At 32.0% G+C, this 20,788-nt stretch overlaps 1 protein-coding gene across 1 annotated transcript; it reads left to right on the top strand.

Annotated features, from left to right (window-relative positions):
- Window positions 1-7,677: 7,677 nt before the first annotated feature.
- On the top strand, window positions 7,678-12,047 carry LOC133304590 (protein SIEVE ELEMENT OCCLUSION B-like). The gene is made up of 7 exons (XM_061504640.1): window positions 7,678-7,929; window positions 8,025-8,111; window positions 8,337-8,755; window positions 8,859-8,953; window positions 9,795-9,928; window positions 10,088-10,552; window positions 11,427-12,047. The coding sequence occupies exons 1-7, from the start codon at window positions 7,678-7,680 to the stop codon at window positions 12,045-12,047; spliced, it is 2,073 nt and encodes a 690-aa protein (XP_061360624.1).
- The last annotated feature ends 8,741 nt before the right edge of the window (window positions 12,048-20,788 follow it).

The raw sequence follows: 20,788 nt of genomic DNA, 5'->3' as shown, positions 1-20,788 counted from the left end.
TAACAGCGAATTTTGTTTTTAAGTATGAATTCCCACTTTCGATTTTTTTTTTTCAATAGAAAGTTGAACAAACTAAAGAGTAAATTAAATTATTTTTTGTAAGATACAATATTATGTTGAATATTTATTCTACGCATTTTGGGAATAGCTACTTACGTCAGGAACTCGGCTAGGGATTACGTCACAAAAGGTAAGGTCCCATAAACAGATGCACAGGTAAAGTCATAAGTCTCACGTTCCTTGTGGGATAAAGTATCTTTTTCTCTCTAATTGCTATGGCCATGCAGATTTGTGTATAGTATTCTCTTGCAGATTTGTTGGGATTTGGAGTTTGTATTTGGTGTATTAGAATAATATTTATGTACTTAATGTAGATAAATTATTTATATTTATTTTTAAAATGATATCGTTTTGAAATTAAAAAATTATAATTATAAAGACTATAATAATTCTGAAATAAATTAAAATTACAAAACATTATAATTTCAGCTTTAAAATGATGTCATATTAAATTTACTGTAAATAACTTATCTGTAGTGACTACACAATAAAAAATGAATATTTAATGATGTAAACTGAGGATGAAAAGTAATGAATGAATTATTCAGAAGTATGAATCTGATTTTGACACATCACATGTTAGAATTTTAATATTGCAAACACGTGATGTCATTACGCAATAAGTTACCATAAACGCGTTTTGAAATCACGACTCTCGTTCCCACTGTTAGACAAATAACGGACGTTGCCAATACTCATAAGCACTATTTACTATTAATTAATAAGATTTATTCTCAATAAGCAAAAAGTAAAATTTAGAATTTAATGTCAAATCTTAAAATTTGATATTAGTGTAAAAGGATCATATATATATATATATATATATATATATATATATATATATATATAACAAGGTAAAGGATTTCTTCAATTAATCGAGATAAGTTATATCCAGTGAATCCAAAATGATGTTAATTTAAGGTGAAAATCAAAGTATTTTTGTAATTACAGAGTTATATTAGTATTTATATTATAAATTTTTAATCTCATAACTCTAAAATGACGTCGTTTTGAGCTCACTGGAGATAACTTTATATCCGGTGACTGGAGATCCTTTGACACCAATATCAAATTTAAAGTTTGACACTTCATCTGAGAGCCTTTAGATAAAAAAAATCAACGTCTCTGATTTGTAACTCAGATGAAGAGTCAAATAAATTTGACACCGGTGTCAAAATATCATGCCCCGTATATATATATATATATATATATGGGACAAATTATACTTACACCAGTATAAGAATAAGAAGTTTTACACCAAATCTTGATTATTGATTTTCTTGTATCTAACGACTCACATATCTCGCTAATCAAAACCATTAGATATTAATGGGATCAACGATCAAGATTGAAAGTGTCACTTACACTAGTGTAAAATTATCCTGATTATATATATATATATATATATATATATATATATATATATATATCTGTCTGTGGAAAAATGATATGTCACGTGACCAGATCTAAGGTTTGGTCCGGTCAAAAAAAATATAATTATGTATTCTGGGCAGTTAAGAATGGATTAAGTGCCGATGGTTTAAAATCATATCGATGGCAAGTAATAAAGAAGAAGAAGAAGAGGTTTTTAAGCATCAAATCATGTTAAATTAGTGATTAAATTTGAAACTCTTATCTTATTGTTCTGATATAAGATCTGTTTGTTTTAGATAGAACTTATAGGAGATATCTTAGTTGGCTGTTATTTTGTTTAGTATTCTGTTGCAGATTTGTGTTTAGCAGATTTGTGTTTAGTATTGTGTTGCAGATTTGTAGGGATTTGGAGTTCGACAAATCACATGTTAGAATTTTAATATAGCAAACGAGTACCGGCAAACATGTGATGTCAGTCAGTCTCATTCCTGTGAGGACAAAGAAGCCACCACATAGGTGTAAATAAAAAATAAGCGCATTAAAAGCATTGCAAATTTAAGAATTTGAATAGAAGAGAGTAAGAGGAAGAAACTTAGGAGTGAGATCGTTGAAATAGAGAAACAAGAAGCAATTCACGAGTCCATTGTCCTTACTTTAGTGATGTGACATAGTACTGTCCTTTCAAACAAATAATACATTTTAATAAGAAGTTCTTTGCATCTAACCAATCATGCATCTTAATTTAAACTGACTACTTAAAATTGACCTAGAAAGAGGGACCACTGACAATTTGTTTGGTTAGTGGCAGAACGATGTAATCTCAGCCGTTAAATTTGTTTATAATCATACGCACGGCAAGTAACAAAAAGAGGATTTTACGCATCGAGTCACATGTTAGAATTTTAATATTGTAAACGAGTAATTGGCAACAATGAGTTTGAGTGTCTGTGTTAGATGCACATAGCATTGAAAATACTATTTGTTCAAACCCTTGAATCTCTGCGGACCGATCAATTTTATTTTTTTTGGTAAATATTCAATTGCCATTAATTAATGCGTACGCGATCGTGAATATTATCAAGCATACACGCGTGTGAAATTCTACATGTCTTTACCTTCTTCTAGTGCCACTTCATCTGTTCATTCATTTGTAGCATTAGATTTAGAAATCAACTTGGGTTATTGACACCCAAAATGCTTTAGCTTAACATGTCTGCAAATTCGGTTCATACTTACTAAGTTTTCTTACGATTTCAAAATCCAAATGTATTTGGTAAAAGGACTTTCACATAGTTCTTTAGACAACTCCCAAAAAAATTTGTTCAAAGGAAAAAGTAATAGTTAAATTTAGTGCATTTTAATTTTCATGAAGTTCCTTTTAGAGCCAAGTGTGATCTACGCCTTCCACTTAAACTATGTGGAACCCAAACAATGTCTTCCATTAAATACCAAATTTCCATCCCATATATATAAGTTTTTCTGCATAATTTTTCTGTTCTTGGAGCAATATTCTATGACCTTTGAATACAATTTACTCCTGCATCTAAAGTTATGGCATAAAGGAAGTGTATTCCTATTGGTAAAAGAAAATTTGTAGTTGTTTTGTTTGTTCTTTGCTTTGCTAAGTACAAATTAATGATGAGTGCTTGTGATCATGCCTTTTATTTCTTTAGTCAATTCCTTTTCTAAATGTCTTCCCCAATTATTATTGATGGGTATTGAGAACAATACTTTAAATTTGGCTTTACTTTCCTGCCAATTCAGCGTTTTGCAAATCTATTAATCGTGTTTTTTCTATACAGCAGTGGCATTGAGATTTGAATTTATGATAGCATATAAACTACTCAAATCTTTCATCATTAGACCAATCTTAATAACTTATCTATTAATCGTATTTTTTTTTATAATCATAATCATGTTTTACTTAAACAAAATTGATCATGCTTTTACTTTAGTTAATTTAAAAAAATTGAATAATGATTTAAAAAGTTTTTGTGTATATGACTCACATGAAATTATATATTTTAGAAATATGATGGACAAATCTAACTGTGGTAACAGATGACATGCAAGTCATTCAATACATCGAATGCACACGTGTCCGTAGTGAGGATACTTGAAAAGCTTAGGAGTTATACATGGGATGCGAAAGCAGTGATAGGCTGATAGCTTTGACAGCATTTGCTTTTGACAGCATTTTTTAGAAATATTAAATTAATTTTATTGATGTTACGTGAAGACTTTCCCACTGTATGGGAAAATAATTTCCATCCTATGGATAGCAATCTTCTATAACTATTCTATGTGGAAAAAATATATGATGGGAAAAAAAAATCTCCAGCATTATTTTTATTCTTTCTCTTATTAAATATGAGCAAATAATTTTTCTCACGTCACTTTTCTGAAAAAAAAAAAAAATTCCCTCCTCCTGAAGTATATTTATTAGCGGTGATATTTATATTGCAGATTAACAATGCAAAGTCGGGTGCACATGAGAAGAGTTGCCACTTGCCACGCGAAGACCACAAAGTGTAATCTTAATATATCATTAAGAAAATGATTTAGTATATATGTGTTTGAATTAGTTTGTTTTGTATTGAGTGTTGAAAATATTTTATAATTGAAATTTAGATTTTTTTAAATTAAAAGCAAATTCAAACATACTATTATTTTCAATTGAAATAAAATTAATATTTTTATCCAACAAAAAATAAATATTTTTTTAATGAATAAGCAATTAATGCTAGATAAGAGTTGAATTATTATTTTATTTTATATTAATTAAGGAAACATGAACATTTATGAGGTTAGGGAGTGGTCAACTGAAATTATTCATGGCGGCCCTTTCGCTATCATTCTTTCTTTCGAGAAACTCTAAATTAAAAACTCCGAATTTTTCTTTTTTATTTCAAACAAAGAGCATAATACATCGACACAGAAAGTTGAACCATATGAAATTTAAAATAAATTATATTGTTTTTTTTTAATAGAAACTTTAATTATTTATTAATAGAATTATGTTGTTTTCTTTTATTGATGGATGGTACGATATTAGTTGAATATTTATGGTACGCGTTCTGGAAATAGCTAATTACGTCAGAGACTAGACTCAGTGATTACGTCACAGTGGTAAGCTGTAGAAGATGATCCCGTTACCATAAACGCGTTTGAAATCACATGTCTCGCGTTCCTACTGTTAGACAAATAGCGCACGTTGCCACTACTCATGTGACAACTGTCCTTTCAAACAAATAATACATTTCAACTGCATCAAATCGATCATCTTAATTTAAGCTGACTAGTTAGAATTAACCTAGAAAGAGGGACCACTGACAACGACAGCACATAGTTTAATTTGTTTAGTTAGTGGCAGAACGATGTAATCTGAGCCGTTAAATTTGTTTAAAATCATATCAACGGCAAGTAACATAAAGAGGATTTTACGCATCAAGTCGTTAGAATTTTAATATTGCAAACGAGTAATTGGCAACATTGAGGGTGTGTTTGGTACAGGAGAAATTCTTTTGTGACCGGGAATCATGATTAATGGAAATTCAGTAGAAATTGAGTTTACTTGGAATCTTACGAAAGAGGTGTTTTGTTCGCCAAAATATTACCGGAAATATTGGGTAAAAATTACTGATTCCCTATTTGATTTAGAACGAAATATGAGGTTATTTTACAAAAATAACCCCAAACTATTTTTACTTTTGTAATTGATAGATTGGGTCTAGATTTTTATGTGTATTGGGGTATTTTTGTCTCAAAATTTATTTTTGTGCTTTCCTTTTGCTTGGTATTCTGATTGGTATTCCGAATTACCATATTATTTTTGGTAATCTGAATAGTGACTTTTCTTTATAAATCAAATTACCGGTAATCCTTGGATATCCGGGAATCGTAATTTATTCCTCTACCAAACATGGTAATTACATTTACCAAAGAAGGATTACCGGTAATCCTCTCCAAAAACTTGAAACAAACACCCCTGAGTGTCCTTTAAATGCACGTAAGTAAGGTGTTCATCAATTGATTTAAATTAAGGTTATTAAATTGAAAATTTGATAATTGAATTAATTAAAAAAAATAAAAAAACTAAAAACAAAAAAAAAATTGCATATTTTAATTTGATTAGATCAATTTAGTTGATCAAAATCGATCCAATATATTTTTATTTTTTTGTTATTTTTGAAAGATGAGGATTTCAAATCTTGTTGTTTTATAGAATTTGAATCTTGGATATTATTAATAGCAAACTAATATGTTTTACTTTTTTATAGTCTATTAATATATTTTAACTCTTCAAGAGTTTTAAGACTTATTTTAATTTGAAGACTTGAATTTTTCATTAGTTTGTAATTTTGAATGACTTTATTTTGATATAACTAATGATTTGTATAGCTGAAATTTTAAACTTTTTGAAAATCGATATAATCCAAATTGAATAAAAATGGATCGGATTGGATTAGATTAAATTTTTTTTTAAAAATTATTTATATATGACACCTCACATATATATGTAAATTCTTGAACTTAAACTCTTAAAAAAAGTAAAATCGTACACAACTAGAACTCTAATTACTTCGTCATTTCCTCTAAAGCACGGGTACACAACTATTCAAAAAAATTGCGTGTCAGACACGGACACGCTTCGACACGCTCAGACACGCGTCCAACACGCTGTCAACATTTGGGGACACGCGGTCAACTCTCGGACACATTCCGACACGTTTTTTCGACACACAATCAACTTTTTCCGACACGCGGTCAACGCTCGGACATTTTTTTTTTTAAATCATAATTTTATTTTTTTAACTAAATATAAAATAAATAATTTATAAATTAATTTTTTTCTGTTATGAAATTTGACATGAAAAATTAACAAAGTATGAAAAATTATTTATATTTATAATTATGTTATGAAATTTAAATATTTGATTGGTTATATGACTTATTATGAACTCTTATATGTATTAAATATAAATTATATTATATATATTAAATTTTTTATTTAATATCAAAACGTGTCCCAACGTGTCGAAATATGACATTATGGACTCTTTCACGGAAATCACACTATTAACACTTATCTCTTTCAATCTAGTTCTTGATATCATGATCCATAAGCAAATCTGTAGAACAACAGCCAACCTCATTGCTCCTTACACATCTATAAATTTATCTTTACACCTTAGAACAGGCTGTAAAATATTATTTGTGTATTATTTCACTATTTAACTCCTCCTCTTCTTTTTCTTTTTTACTCTCGATTTAGTATCTATTTTTTAGAATACTTTTTCCATTTTGTTTGCGGGATTATTAAGTACTAGACAATAAAATGACCTACCCTCTACAAATTTAACCCAAACACTTACTAATATGAAACTTTAAAAATGGGGAATTAAGCAAAGGGACAAAGAAACTGAATCTATATTTAGTTGGATGCAAACACTGTATTATGCATGCTATTTGATTGTTGTAGTTTTTTATTTTTATTGTTGTTCCATTATTAATATGCAAAAATCAAAATAGTAAGTAGAATTGTAATTGTAAAGATTATTTCAACACAGAAGGTTAGATTTGAAGGATAAATAATACATAGACCTATCTAACTGTGCTAAAAACTCTTCATAATAATTATATACTAATAAAATGAGGGCGATGAGATGACAATAAAATACGTGACCGTATTTTTACTCATACAAAAGCCAATAGATTTAAAGAATGGATAATGCAGTTATGAAATTTTTTTTAGCCAAATGGCTTTTATGGCAACCATAAGAATAACTTCAAACATTACTAGAGCCTAGTAATATTTTAAATCATGTGATGATAAAACAAAAATATTGCGATTCTCTCACAAAATGAAGTCCTTGATTGAAGTAACAAATTAGTATTGTACTACCAAAAAATGGTAGTTCAATTGGCGTCGGAGTGATAGTATGTGTTCAATTATCATCTTTAGGAGGAGTGAGGAGTTTAAAGTCTTAATTTCGGGATCCGTCCAGAATCAAAAAAAAGATTAACCTGTTAGAATATTAAAATAAAATAAAATTGTATTTTACTCTTTTTCAAATATGTAGCAGTTGTGATTATCTTCGAAGTGACTAAGATACTTGAGTCCGTCGTCGTGGGATTATAAATAGGAACTAAGATTGCAGCTGTATGAGGCAACAATTAATACCGTAGGCGTAAAGTACTCTCTGCTAGCTGCTTAATCCGAGAGAGTTTTATTGAGCGAGAATGTTCAGCATGAACAAGAAGCTTAAGACAGGTGCAAGTGTTTACACTAATCTTTCTTATACTGCTACTGCTGGTTCGCAGTTGCAGCAGGAATCAGTAGAGCTGGGTAAGCTGAACCCATTCATTGTGAGTGATGATGAAATCTCCAATAAACTTAAAGGGATCCATGACTCCCAGGCTGTTAGGCAAGACGTAGCTTCTCTTTACAATGTCGTCAAAAACATTGTCACTAGCGAGTCTCTCGATCTCAAGGTTCAAATACAAAACACAAAAAAAAAGCTACCCAATATTATACATACTTGTTTTTTTTGTTTTTGTTTTAATGAATGTTTATATTTGGATTACAGAGTCCCAAACCCATTGAACTGGTGCAAGAGGTTCCTAAATCTGGTTTCATGCCAACCAACAGTATGCTGAAAGAGATAGTTTGTCAGGTTATGTGGAAAATTAATTATATCTCATGTTACATATATTAATTGTTTTTGAATGCATTCATTGATCATTGAAATGGTACAAATTGAAATGAATTTGTGGTGATGCTTCCTTTTAACTTTTGGTTAGTTTAAGTAAAGTAGATTCAAAGATATCTGACTGACATGAAATTATTAATTAATATGATGGAGAAATTATCTAACCCCTTCCCTGGGTGATGGTGACAGATGACATGCAAGTTAGTGGATAACGCATCAAATGCACACGTGTCCGTAATGGGGATACTTAAAATGCTGAACAGTTACACATGGGATGTAAAAGCAGTGATAGTGTTGACGGCTTTTGCTTGGGACCACGGTGAAAACTGGCGTCTATTCCTCACGAAAGGTGCTACCAAAGAGAATGCATTACTACTCAATATCTTCAGTGTTGTGGAACCAATTGATCCCAAAGCTGCCGCCCTTACCAGCAATTTGGTTAATCTCACGCTGCAACTCATTGACCTCATCATTGAGTTGGAGGACTTGTTTTCTAACAAAGCTTATACAGCAAAAGATGTGCCTGCTTTGCATGATGCTACTCGAGGTCGTTATACCTATTGGGCAATCTTAGCCCTTCTAGCATGTGCTAATCAAAATGCTGAATCGTGAGTAGTTCTCTTTCATGCAATTATTCAATATGTCATCTTAATTTTCTCAGAAATTTTTTTCAATCGATCTACTGTTATACAATTAATTGTTTTGATCCAGGTACGGGGAAATCAAACACCAAGTGCTTGTGAAGCTCCAATTATCTGTTCTGCCACATGCAAATGCTACTCTGGTTAAAATCAAAGGCCAAATAGGTTATATATATAACGGCGTTGCGCTCTTATATTTCATTATTATGTTTTGGTTACATTTCAAGTTCAATTAGCTAGTTAGGTAATTAGGTAGGAGTGGTCATGAAAGTTAACCTTGTGTTAAGAACTTTGGGATACACCATCTAAAAGCTAGCTCAAAGGGAGGGAGTGTCCAAGGCTACATTAGTTTTCCACACAATCAATGTGGGATTATATATCTCAACACGCCCCCTCACACGAGAGCCCTTTGGGCTTGAAGTGTGGACATTGCACAGGTCCAATTTTTGGTTTACCTTTTTGTGCTTTTTATCTTAATTCCATTTTAAATTGGGAGCGGAGAGGATCGAACTTGTGATCTTGTAGTCCACTCAAGCTCTGATACCATGTAAAGAACCTTGGGATACACCACCCCAAAAGCTATCACCTAACACCTTAAAGTTTTGGGTTGAAGTGGTTTTTTACATGGTATCAAACCATAAGGTTGCGAGTTCGATCCTCACCGTCCCCACTTTCAGGTGGAATTAAGAAAAACATAAGACAGACCAAAAAAATGGGCTTGTGTAGCACAAGGCAGATCAAAAATGGATTTGTGCCATATCCATGCTTCAAATCCAAAGGGCTCTTGCGTGAGGGGGTGTGTTAGATAATAAAATATAAAGTACTAAAAAGACTATCACCTAACACCTTAAAATTTTAGGTTGAAGCAATTTTTTACACGTTGTGAAGGTGAAGGAGGGAATTTCTTACTTCTACGCTACACTCAAATAGTTGATAACACTCATTTAATAACTTTACTGAATTGACAATCTAATATTACTGATCAAAGATTCTCTGTCTATTGCAGAAATTTTAGAGGTTAAGAACTGGCGTATAAATGTCTTCCACAATCCTACAGATATTTTGGAGCTTTTAAGAGCTCTCATCTTCCCCAGATATACTGAGCAACTCGAAATATTCGATAATACTGCTAATAAAAGGGTTAGTGCCACATTACAAAAAAAATGATATTTTCACTGATTCTCTGAAGGCGGGGCATGTGATGAAATGAAAAAACAAAACTTTTTTATTTTTATATTAGTGGATTAATGTCAATCATCATCCTCACTGTTTTTGTGATGGTTTGTCCTGAATATATAGGTTGAAGCTGAAGTGCTAAAGACAAAGAACCTATTTTTGTTCATTTCTGGTCTTGAAGACATTGAATATGTGATTTCGGTTCTGAGAAGTATTCACGACTCCCTGACGAAAGACGAAGACAAACATGATTATAAGATCTTGTGGATTCCCGTTGTGAAAGAATGGAACGAAGCAAAGAAGAATAAGTTTCTGGAGTTGAATACTCAGATGCCTTGTTACGTGGTACACTACTTTTCACTTATAGAAGGTATCGAATGCCTCCAAGACTACTGGATGTACCTGGGTAAACCTATTCTGGTGGTGACCGATCCTCATGGGAAGGTAACAAACAAAAATGCATTGCCTATGGTTAAGATGTGGGGTATGGAAGCTTTTCCCTTTGGAGCCCTTGTCCCACTTCCCCAGCAATGGAAATGGTTTTGGAACATAGCATGTAACATTAATGCGGATATTGAAAAATGGAAGGTACGTACAACTTTTCATCTATAATCTTTGATACTTATTGCTAGTATAGAGATTGAACTAATCTTTGTATAAAGAGTAAAGAGGGGTAATATTAAAAATTATATTGCTCAAGTGCAAATAAGATCATTTAGTTAGTACTGTTCATTTGCTTTTGTCCGTATTCAGTCGATCTAAATTCAAAACCTCGTCAAAAGTTGTTTACAATTTCCTAACAATGAAAAATGGTCCTTGCTATATGGATTACATGAATAATTTAGCTTTTAATTAATCAAGGAATTTTTTTAATTCAAGATTAATTTAATTTAGCAGTTTTCCATAAACATTGTTTCTTTCATATAAATCGCAGTAACAATTGAGTATACAGGTTTTAACATGTACCCTATTCGTACATGGTAAATGTAATGATATCCCAACAACTAGTAGTAGTCAATTAATGCAAAAAACAAAGAGGTTTGATTGAGTTTTTACTGTCGATTCTAAATTTTGGATTGATCAAGTTTGTGTATATTATATTATCATATAGTGTAAAGAACCTTGAGATATACCACTCCAAAAGCTAGCTCATGGGGTGGGAGTGCCCAATGCCTTATAAAGGCCATATTAGTTGCCCATCTAATCGATGTGGGACTTTTTATCTCAACGCGCCCCCTCACGCAAGAGCTCTTTGGGCTAGAAGTATAAAGCGGGGGACGGTGAAGCTCTGATATCATGTAAAGAACCTTGGGATACACCACTCCAAAAGCTAGCTCAAGGGATGAGAGTGCCTAAGGCCTTAAAAAGGCCATATTAGTTGCCCATCTAATCGACGTGGGACTTTTTATCTCAACATATAGATATCATGACTCATTAAAATATATATATTGTTGTGAACCAGACCCAGGAGAACACGTATATCTTCATTTATGGAGGTGGGGACAGCAACTGGACACAAGAGTTTAGTATTCGTGTGGATGCCATAAAAAATGACTCCAATATCACCAAGGCAGGGATAACAATAGAGACAGTTCTGATTAACATTAAATCCAAATTCTGGGAGGACACAGAGCACTTGTTTCTGGACATGTTTCAAAAGGATCACTCTATGGGTGTCGTCAAAGATATACTGACTTTGTTCTCTATGCAAACTGAGGAGGGATGGGCTATTTTGAGTAGAGGGGAGAAAGTACTAAAAATAGATTGCAATGGCTATTTGATGAATGCGATAAGGGAATTTGATGAATGGAAGAAGAATCTGCCGAAGCAAACCTTTGAGGGGGCTGTCGAAGGCCATATTGATAAGAAAGGCCCTCTTCCTCTACACTGTCGCCGCATTCAATATGATAACATTCACTTTGATGCCTCATTGATCATGCCCTGCCCGGAACCAACCTGTGAAGTGAAAAAAATGGAAATAGAATCTGTGACTGTGAGGTACAAGTGTTGCCATGGGGAGCATGATCATGGGACTGAAAATGGTGAAGTTCATCATCCCCCAGAACTGCCGAAGACCAATTAACAGCCTGATCAATCTGCTTAATTCGAATAATAAATAAATCAAGGTGAAGCTCACATGATGCTCTCATGAAACCCCTGGTCAATCTGCTTTGATGTTTTTTAATAAAGATGTTTGTCTCAATTATGTGTACGTGTTTGTGTTTGAGTCTGCACGTACGTGTACCTGTGTAGAGGTGCTAATGCTTGTTTAGTCTTTTACATTGGCATCAATGTGTGTGTGCTGCTGTTGCTGAGTAGTAGGTGTCTTGAGAGGTACTAATCAAGGCTTTTTATTTCCCTGTTATGGGAGACTCTAAATATTGTACCTCCCTAGCTCCTCAATTAAATAAATTTGGAACGTTTAGCATCATCTCGTTTATTAATGTTATTTACTAATTATTAGTTTTTTTTTTTGCTGAAATGATATATATTTGAGTGATGATAATCCCGTTAATTCAAAGAACGTACAATAATAGCCCAAATAAGAAGCCATGTCGAAGCTTGATATATATTGTACGAGCAACACTGTTGCGGAAGTTTTGATGAGTTTTTTTTTTTTTAAAAGTTGTTTTTTTTTCAAAAAAAAAAGCACTTCTCGTTTCTCGTTTCTCGTTTTTAGTTCGTTTGGATGTGTACTTTTAAAAAAGCAGAAATCACAAAAAAGTCAAAAACTTACTTTTTTCAGAAGCTAAAAATTTTAACTTCTGAAAAAAACAAAAGTCAAAAGCCAAATATTTTTTTAAAAAACTAAATAGCTTTAAACTTTATAAAAAATACTTCTAAAATAAAAAAGAGATAAAAATTATTTTTTTGAGACGCCCAAACAAACAGACTCTATATGCTTGTACACTGCTTCTTCTCTTTTCTTTTTTTTCTTTTTGAAATTGTACAGTAGTGCTTCTTACATGCACGATGAAGATTCAGCTTTGGAGCACATGTCTTGGTCAATACCTGACACCCCAATATATGATAAATAATTATCTCATCCAAAAGTTCAAGCAATTAAATTATGAGCTTATATATCTAATACACCTACAAAAGTTTTTTGGACTTTAAACATAGATAATATACATATTTATTTATTTTTCTATCTTAATTATGTTATTTTAATTTCATTAAAAAATAAGAGCCGTGAGAATAAAACTCGTGACTCCTATGTTACCGGGGCTTCAATACCTTGATAAAAAAACTATATCACTTATTTTTTTTTTTTTTGGATTTAATATGCAAGTAAAACAAAAATTTAAATTTAATTTAATAAAATAATGAACAAATGATTCATTTATTTAATATTACTGCAACAAATGATTCTCTTTTTGGCACGAATATCCCATATACTGGGAATGACAATCATGGCTTCATGTTCAAATGGGTACACAAATTATTACTGTGTATGCACGCGCCAGCCTGCATTTAAATTATATGGCTGCAAAATTTTGAACTAGATATTCTGAATAAAGGATAAAATATAAATCTTTTTTATTCGCTGGTAGTTATTGACTTATTGAGTTATTGTCTCAGGAGTATTTTTTGCTTTGATTTTTCTCATGATTACTCGCGAAAAGGGCTTGGTTGGATCATTAAAATCAATCCGCTGGAGAAGGGATATGCAGAGAATGAACTCTAGGACTCCCTAAATATGAGTCTATATTAACCTACGGAAAAATTATTTTTATGTCACATAACACAAGTTTTCTCTCTTACACACCATTCGATTACTGTGTCACTTTTTCTTTTTTCTTTTTTCAGGTGGTGGAGCCTACTAATTTGTCTCTATGACATGAGATAACTATCTCCGTTAACATGAAATTAATAACACTCATTAACTTATGTTGCAAAGCTTAATATTGGAGGATATTCAATATTTTGACGAATTGTTAGGTATGGTTTACTAACAACAACTCTTAAAGGATAGCAATAGGGTGGAAGCTTAGCTCGAAGAGTGCTTATCAGAACCATTTTAATCTGGTTGGACTGACAATTTGATCTTCCTCTACACAAATAGTTTGATGCAGCTTTAACCCATATGTCTTTATTAGAACAAGATGAGGGATGTACATGCAAGACACTCCGACACTCAAGTTAGATTTTGAGTAAGCAGGTTTATTTATGTAGAAGAAGATGCGTATCTTTGGGTTAACACATTCAATATTTATAGTGGAGAGATGATCAGCTTGGGAGATGTCGTTCTTCATGTTCAAGGCAACCATCTCTTTTCATTGGTTCTTGTGGGTGACTTTGTGATAAGCTTTGCAGAAGTTTGCTTGGTGGTGAAATTTGTAGAAGCAATCATGGCAAGATCAAGCCTTTGTTGACTGAGCCTTTTCTTAATGGTAAAGGCTTTCAATATGGGTATTGTATTTCAATATATTTATTCCAAATTAGAAGCCCCCTAGCTCGTTGCTTATGTTGAAGGCATGAGTAGCAAGATGCATAAGTCCGCAAAATGATTTTTCTGTTTATCAACCCGGAAGATTCATGTCACTATGCTTTTATTTTGCACTATGGTCTTTTCTTTGCTGGTGTTTTAGAGTTTCGAATATTTGTGCCCTGAACTTTATATACATTTCATAATTCATATACTTGTATACCTTTCTATATTTGCACGCTTTTACTTCACTTCGAGGGATCTTTTTGTTGAAATGTCTGGAGGGTTTTAATATGATGCCGCTTGTTTGAGTTTGATGTTGCATGCTTGATTTTGATGTCGCGTTGGTTTTGAGTTTGATGTGGCATTGTTGACCTAAGGTTTAAGACTTAAGTATTGGTATAAGGGCCTGTTTGGTGTGACGTATAATGCATGATAGTATAAGCTTATACAATATGTTATGACATTTTCAGTTGTTTGGTGTGGCCACCGCATAGTATAAGCTTATACAGCATAATCATTTAATACATCAAAACGGTGTATAACTTAATTCGGCCTAAGGGTGAGGGATAAGACCTGATAAGAGATTGATGTATTAACATCGTTGACCAATGTAATTCTCAAAAATTAATATATTATTTTAATATTAATCTATTAAAATAAAAATTTATTTTTCAATATATTAATTTTTAAAATATTGAATATTTTTATTTTTATAAAAATTAATTTATATTTTGGACACACTGATCAATAAATTTTTATAAAAATTAATATCATATGACATTTTTTGAAGAATTATATAAATTATTTATTAAAGGATATTTTTATTAAAAATATTTATTTTTATCATATATAGTATTATACAGTGCATTACCAAATACTAGATGATATTATCTTATACAATATATTATTTTATACAATACTGTTCCAAACGCTTGATAGTATTAAAATTCAATCAGGTCTTATACAATCAGGCCTTATACTATCAGGTCTTATACTATCAGGCCTTATCCTATACTATGCAACAAACATGCCCTAAGGGTTCATGTGCCTGTATAGCAGGTTCACTTTACTTCACTTTTCAGGACATAAGGTTCAGGCCTTAGCAACTGGTATTTAGGTTCAGGTACCTATACAATTCATATGGTTTGTACTAATTAGTGCTTCAGTACTATTTCAATCAAGTATATAAGATACTTGTCTAGTATTCATTTCAAGCTTGCATCATGGTAATAACAGGAATTCATGTATGATATTCGTTGTGTACCTTTCTTTCATTTCGATGTCACTTTGAGCAAGAAGACTGAAAGGCATTCGTGATCTTGCCATTCAAAATTTGATGTCGCATATTTGATGTTGTTCAGTTTGTGCTTAATGTCGTTCGTTTGATATTTGCAGTACTGACCTAAGGTTCAAGCCTTAGGCATTGGTATAAGGCTTTATACTAGCTTTTCCTTTTCTTCAAGACCTAAGGTTCAAACCTTTAGGCATTGGTATCAGGGTTCAGGTAACCTGTATACCAGATTTACTTCAAGCTTAAGGTTCATGCCCTAAGCACTGGTACCAGGGTTCAGGTAACCTGTGTACCAAATTTTCTTCAAACTGATACCAGGGTTCATGTAACCTGTATATCAGACTTTATTCATACTAATACTAAAGTTCAGGTAACCTATATATCAGATTTTCTTCAAACTTAAGGTTCATGCCTTAAGCACTAGCACCAAGGTTCAGGTAACCTGTGTACCAGATTTACTTCAAGCCTAGTATAAAGGTTCAAGTGCCCGTATACCAGTGTTCGCTTCCAAGGGTTCACGCCTTAGGCGCGCATAACCTGAATCTTTCGTTGATTGCTGCCTAAGGTTCAAACCTTATGGACTGAGTTAGGATTTTGATTTCCAAGTCAGCTTTCACTTTTAACAGGTTCAAACAAGGTTTATATCTTGCTTTTTCAGTGAAACGTGCAACTTTCACGGATCTCAAAGAATAAAATCATATCATTTCAAGATGATAAGTTCAATGAGATTAGTTCACAAAGATTCATAGTTCAAAATAACTTTACAGATATTTAACTATAAAAATTTCAAAATTTATTTGTATTCCCAATGAGATTCATATCTTTATTGTTCATCATTCATGGATCCCTACAACTTTCATGAATTTCACAGCAAAGACACAAGATAGTCAAAATAAGTCATATACATCAAGACGTTTTTCACATGGGCATCCTGCAAGTTATGTAATCTTGCAACTGCTCAATATTATATCCTGTTGTTTCACATTGTGAAATTCATATAGGGATTCAATACATTATAGCCTATCAGGCTTGTTAGTCAAAGTAACATTATTTCATGTTTGTCATATTTCACACCTTGTATTAGAAGTAGGATGCATAAAGGCTTATGATGTTAAGGACAACATAAGGCACATTCACAAAATAATTTCAAATATGTCAATAGTAATGTGATCCACCGTGCTTGAGTCAAGCTGCAACTCAAGATGTTCATTAACAATACTTTCATGACAAGAATTTGAACTCTTCAACTAGGTTTCATTCACAAGGATAATTCATATTCCTGGGATGATTCTTATACCTAAGATGTCTCAGACTTTGTCAATTTCAAAATATTAATTCCATACACATCTGTCTGATGCTTTTCACTGAATTTATGGTAAGCCTCATTTTCACGCGGCCTTCACCATGTCAATCCAATTTTGAGGTTGATCTCTAATAGGATAGCTAATTTCTATAGATTTTCTATACACCCCTTTCAAGTCATATCATGTCTCACTTTAATCAAATATTATTTTTGCGAGGTACTTTGATTCTTCCATCTAGGTACCTTGAGCAATAATCATTTGATTATATTCTTTGCTCACCAACATGATTTTCATCATTAAAGAATAATTATTCAATCGTCTAAAGACTCCCTCAATAATCAATAATCAATTGATTCCTCTTTAGGCTATACTAATCAATCTTGGAATAATTATCCAATCACCTAAAGGCTTATGAAACCCAATCACCAAAATTATATCTCGCAGTTTCATGCGAGATAATCGTTCCAATAATACTTTCAGTAAAGGGTATTTTCAGTAACTTTGAATACTTGAGTACTTTCATTAACTATCAGGTTTTCTATCTCTTGTGAAGAAACAATGGCTAAGTGAGCCTTATGTACTGCATACCTGGATATTATAATAAACGAAAAATATGTGTCATTTTAAAAGATCTAAAGTTGTGTTATTTTAAATGATAGAAAGAGATAAATTATAGAGGAGAGAGTGGACAAAAAAATAAATAAAGGTATGAGTCTCACATCTTTGTGAGAGTAAAATGACACAAATTATGTCATTTAAAAGGAAAAACATTTTTCCTTATAATAATGCTACAATTAGCCTCTGTTCTCTATTATCCTTTGGACAATACTATAGATGTTAGTCATATGCACATTTTTAAAATATCACCGATATGGAGATTGGAATTTCCCTCACGAGATTTTGAATGGAATAAATCCTATGGTGTCAAACTTGGAGACTTATTTAATGAGCGAGATTATCCTAATCACTCGGAATCAAATTTATATGAAAAGTAAACAAAAATCTAAAAATAATTTAATAAAATAATGAACAAATGTGTATTTTTTGCAATGTTATTAAAACCGACTCGGTCATTTCCCCGGTCAAGGTACTGGGTTACTGGGTCACTGATTCAACCAGTGGGTCACTAGTTCAACCGCATGACCCGGTAATTATATGCAAATTTATAATTTATATTAAAAATTATAAACATACTCAAATATCTAAAATATAATGATAAAAATTTCAAATATTTTAATACAAAAAATAATAAATCACATATATTATCAAATAAAAAATCAAACAAAAATATAATGATCGTGATACGAGCTTTAGGTTCAGAAAACGACATCTCTAACTATAAATTAATACAAAATTTTATGCATAGTACATAATTGAGATAATATTAGTGTTATATATACATAACTTATGTAAGTCAATAAGTAAAAAAATATTCAAATATGGCTATTATGATTTTTTTTTAAAAAACAAAAAGTTGGATTTTTTTTTTTTGGACCGGGCTGGGTCACCGGTTTTTATGGAAACCGGTCGGGTCAGACCGGGTCGCACCGGTTCTGATGCATGGCCGGTCCGTTGCATCAACCGGACCGATTATATGACCGGTTTACCGGTTCCCGGGTCGACCCGACCGAGTCGGTCCGATTTTAATAACTATGATTTTTTGTATAATTAGTCGTGAATATAACATTGCGAATTTTTTTTTTTTAAGTATGAATTCCCACTTTCGATTTTTTTTAAATAGAAAGTTGAACAAATTAAAGAGTAAATTAAATTATTTTTTTGTATGATACAATATTGTGTTGAATATTTATTCTACGCATTTTGGGAATAGCTACTTACGTCAGGAACTCGGCTTGGGACAAGTCACAACAGGTGAGGTCCCATAAACAGATAAACAGGTAAGCTCATAAGTCTCACGTTCCTTGTGGGATAAACTATCCTTTTTCTCTCTAATCTCTATGGCCATGCAGCTAATAAGATTGTATTGTCCTTTTTGTCCATTTCATTGAAATCTTTACAAACTCTCATAGAATAAAAAATCTCAGCGAGAAACAAATTATACATTTGAATAAGAAGTTAATTGCATCAAACCTACAACCTTATCACTTTAAGCTGACAACCAAAGATTTATTCTAGATAGGGGGACCAATGACAACGTGGGCACGTAGTTGAATTTGTTTATTCAATACCCGACGATGTAACCCGAGCCAAATTTTGTTTAAAATGATATCAACGGCAAGTAAAAAAGAAGAAGAAGAAGAGGTTTTTAAGCATCAAATCATGTTAAATAAGTTATTAAATTTGAAACTCTTATCTAACTGTTCTGATATAAGATCTGGTTGTTATAGATAGAACTTATAGGAGATATCTTAGTTGGCTGTTATTTTGTTTAGTATTTTGTTGCAGATTTGTAGGGATTTGGAGTTTGACAAATCACATGTTAGAATTTTAATATTGCAAACGAGTACCGGCAAACATGTGATGTCAGTGCGCAATAAGTTATTATAAACGCGTTTTGAAATCACATGTCTCACGTTCCCACTGTTAGACAAATAACGCACGTTGCCAAGCACTATTTACTATTATATCAGTCAGTCTCATTCCTGTGAGGACAAAGAAGCCGCCACAGGTGTACATAAAAAATAGGCGCATTAAAAGCATTGCAAATTTAAGAATTTGAATAGAAGACTAAGAAGAGAGTAAGAGGAAGAAACTTAGGAGTGAGATCGTTGAAATAGAGAAACAAGAATCAATTCACGAGTCCATTGTGCTTACTTTAGTGATGTGACATAGTACTGTCCTTTCAAACAAATCATACATTTAAGAGTAAATACTTTTTTTTTGTCCTCAACAAATTTTATGATGTCCGTTTTAGTCACTAGCAAATAAAAAGGCTCATCGTGTTTCCAAAGAAATTCAAAATGGACCCATTTTAGTCATTTTAGGGACTAATATGGGTCTTTTTTGAATTTGTGAGGGACCACGATTTCAACTAAATTGGTCTATTTTGAATTTCTTAAGAACCACAATAGGACTTTTTATTTGATAAGGACTAAAACACATCGTAAAATTTGCGGTACAAAAAAGGTATTTACTCTACATTTTAATAAGAAGTTCATTGCATCTAACCAATCATGCATCTTAATTTAAACTGACTACTTAAAATTGACCTAGAAAGAGGGACCACTGACAATTTGTTTGATTAGTGGCAGAACGATGTAATCTGAGCCGTTAAATTTGTTTAAAATCATATCCACGGCAAGTAACAAAAAGAGGATTTTACGCATCAAGTCACATGTTAGAATTTTAATACTGTAAACGAGTAATTGGCAACATTGAGTTTGAGTGTCTGTGTTAGCTGCACGTAGCATTGAAAATACTATTTGTTCAAACCAGATCTCTGCGGATCGAGTTATCCACTTACAATTTTTTTTTTGTGGTAAATATTGAACGAGAAAGGTTATATTTACAATATATTTTTATTTACAATCTCTTACAACTATATCTTAATACTGTTGATTTCTGTCAATCAACGGTTATTATTTTTTCAAATTAAACTCATTGATTAATTATTAATTCACAATAAATGATAACCGTTAATTTACGAAAATCAAAACTTAATATATAATCATAAGAGGTTGTAAATGAAAATAGGTTTCCTCATATTCAATTGCCATTTAATGCCTACACAATAGTGAATATTATCAAGCATACACGCGTGTGAAATTCTACATGTCTTTACCTTCTTCTAGTGCCACTTCGTCTGTTCTTTCATTTTTAGCATTAGGTTTAGAAAT

Source organism: Gastrolobium bilobum, unplaced genomic scaffold (assembly GCF_033153095.1).
Source record: "Gastrolobium bilobum isolate Gb01-03AN ecotype WA unplaced genomic scaffold, APGP_CSIRO_Gbil_v1 utg31257, whole genome shotgun sequence".
In the NCBI taxonomy this organism is placed as follows: Eukaryota; Viridiplantae; Streptophyta; class Magnoliopsida; order Fabales; family Fabaceae; genus Gastrolobium; species Gastrolobium bilobum.
Note: the sequence above shows the minus strand (reverse complement) of the source record. Positions and strands in the feature narration are given on the sequence as shown.

Bases quoted from the DNA above. Each gene is read 5' to 3' on its own strand.
- LOC133304590 (XM_061504640.1), top strand. From the start codon at position 7,678: ATGTTCAGCATGAACAAGAAGCTTAAGACAGGTGCAAGTGTTTACACT. The intron at 8,112-8,336 runs GTTATGTGGAAA...TGATGGTGACAG, and splicing joins TGAAAGAGATAGTTTGTCAG to ATGACATGCAAGTTAGTGGA. The intron at 8,954-9,794 runs GTTATATATATA...TGTCTATTGCAG, and splicing joins TAAAATCAAAGGCCAAATAG to AAATTTTAGAGGTTAAGAAC.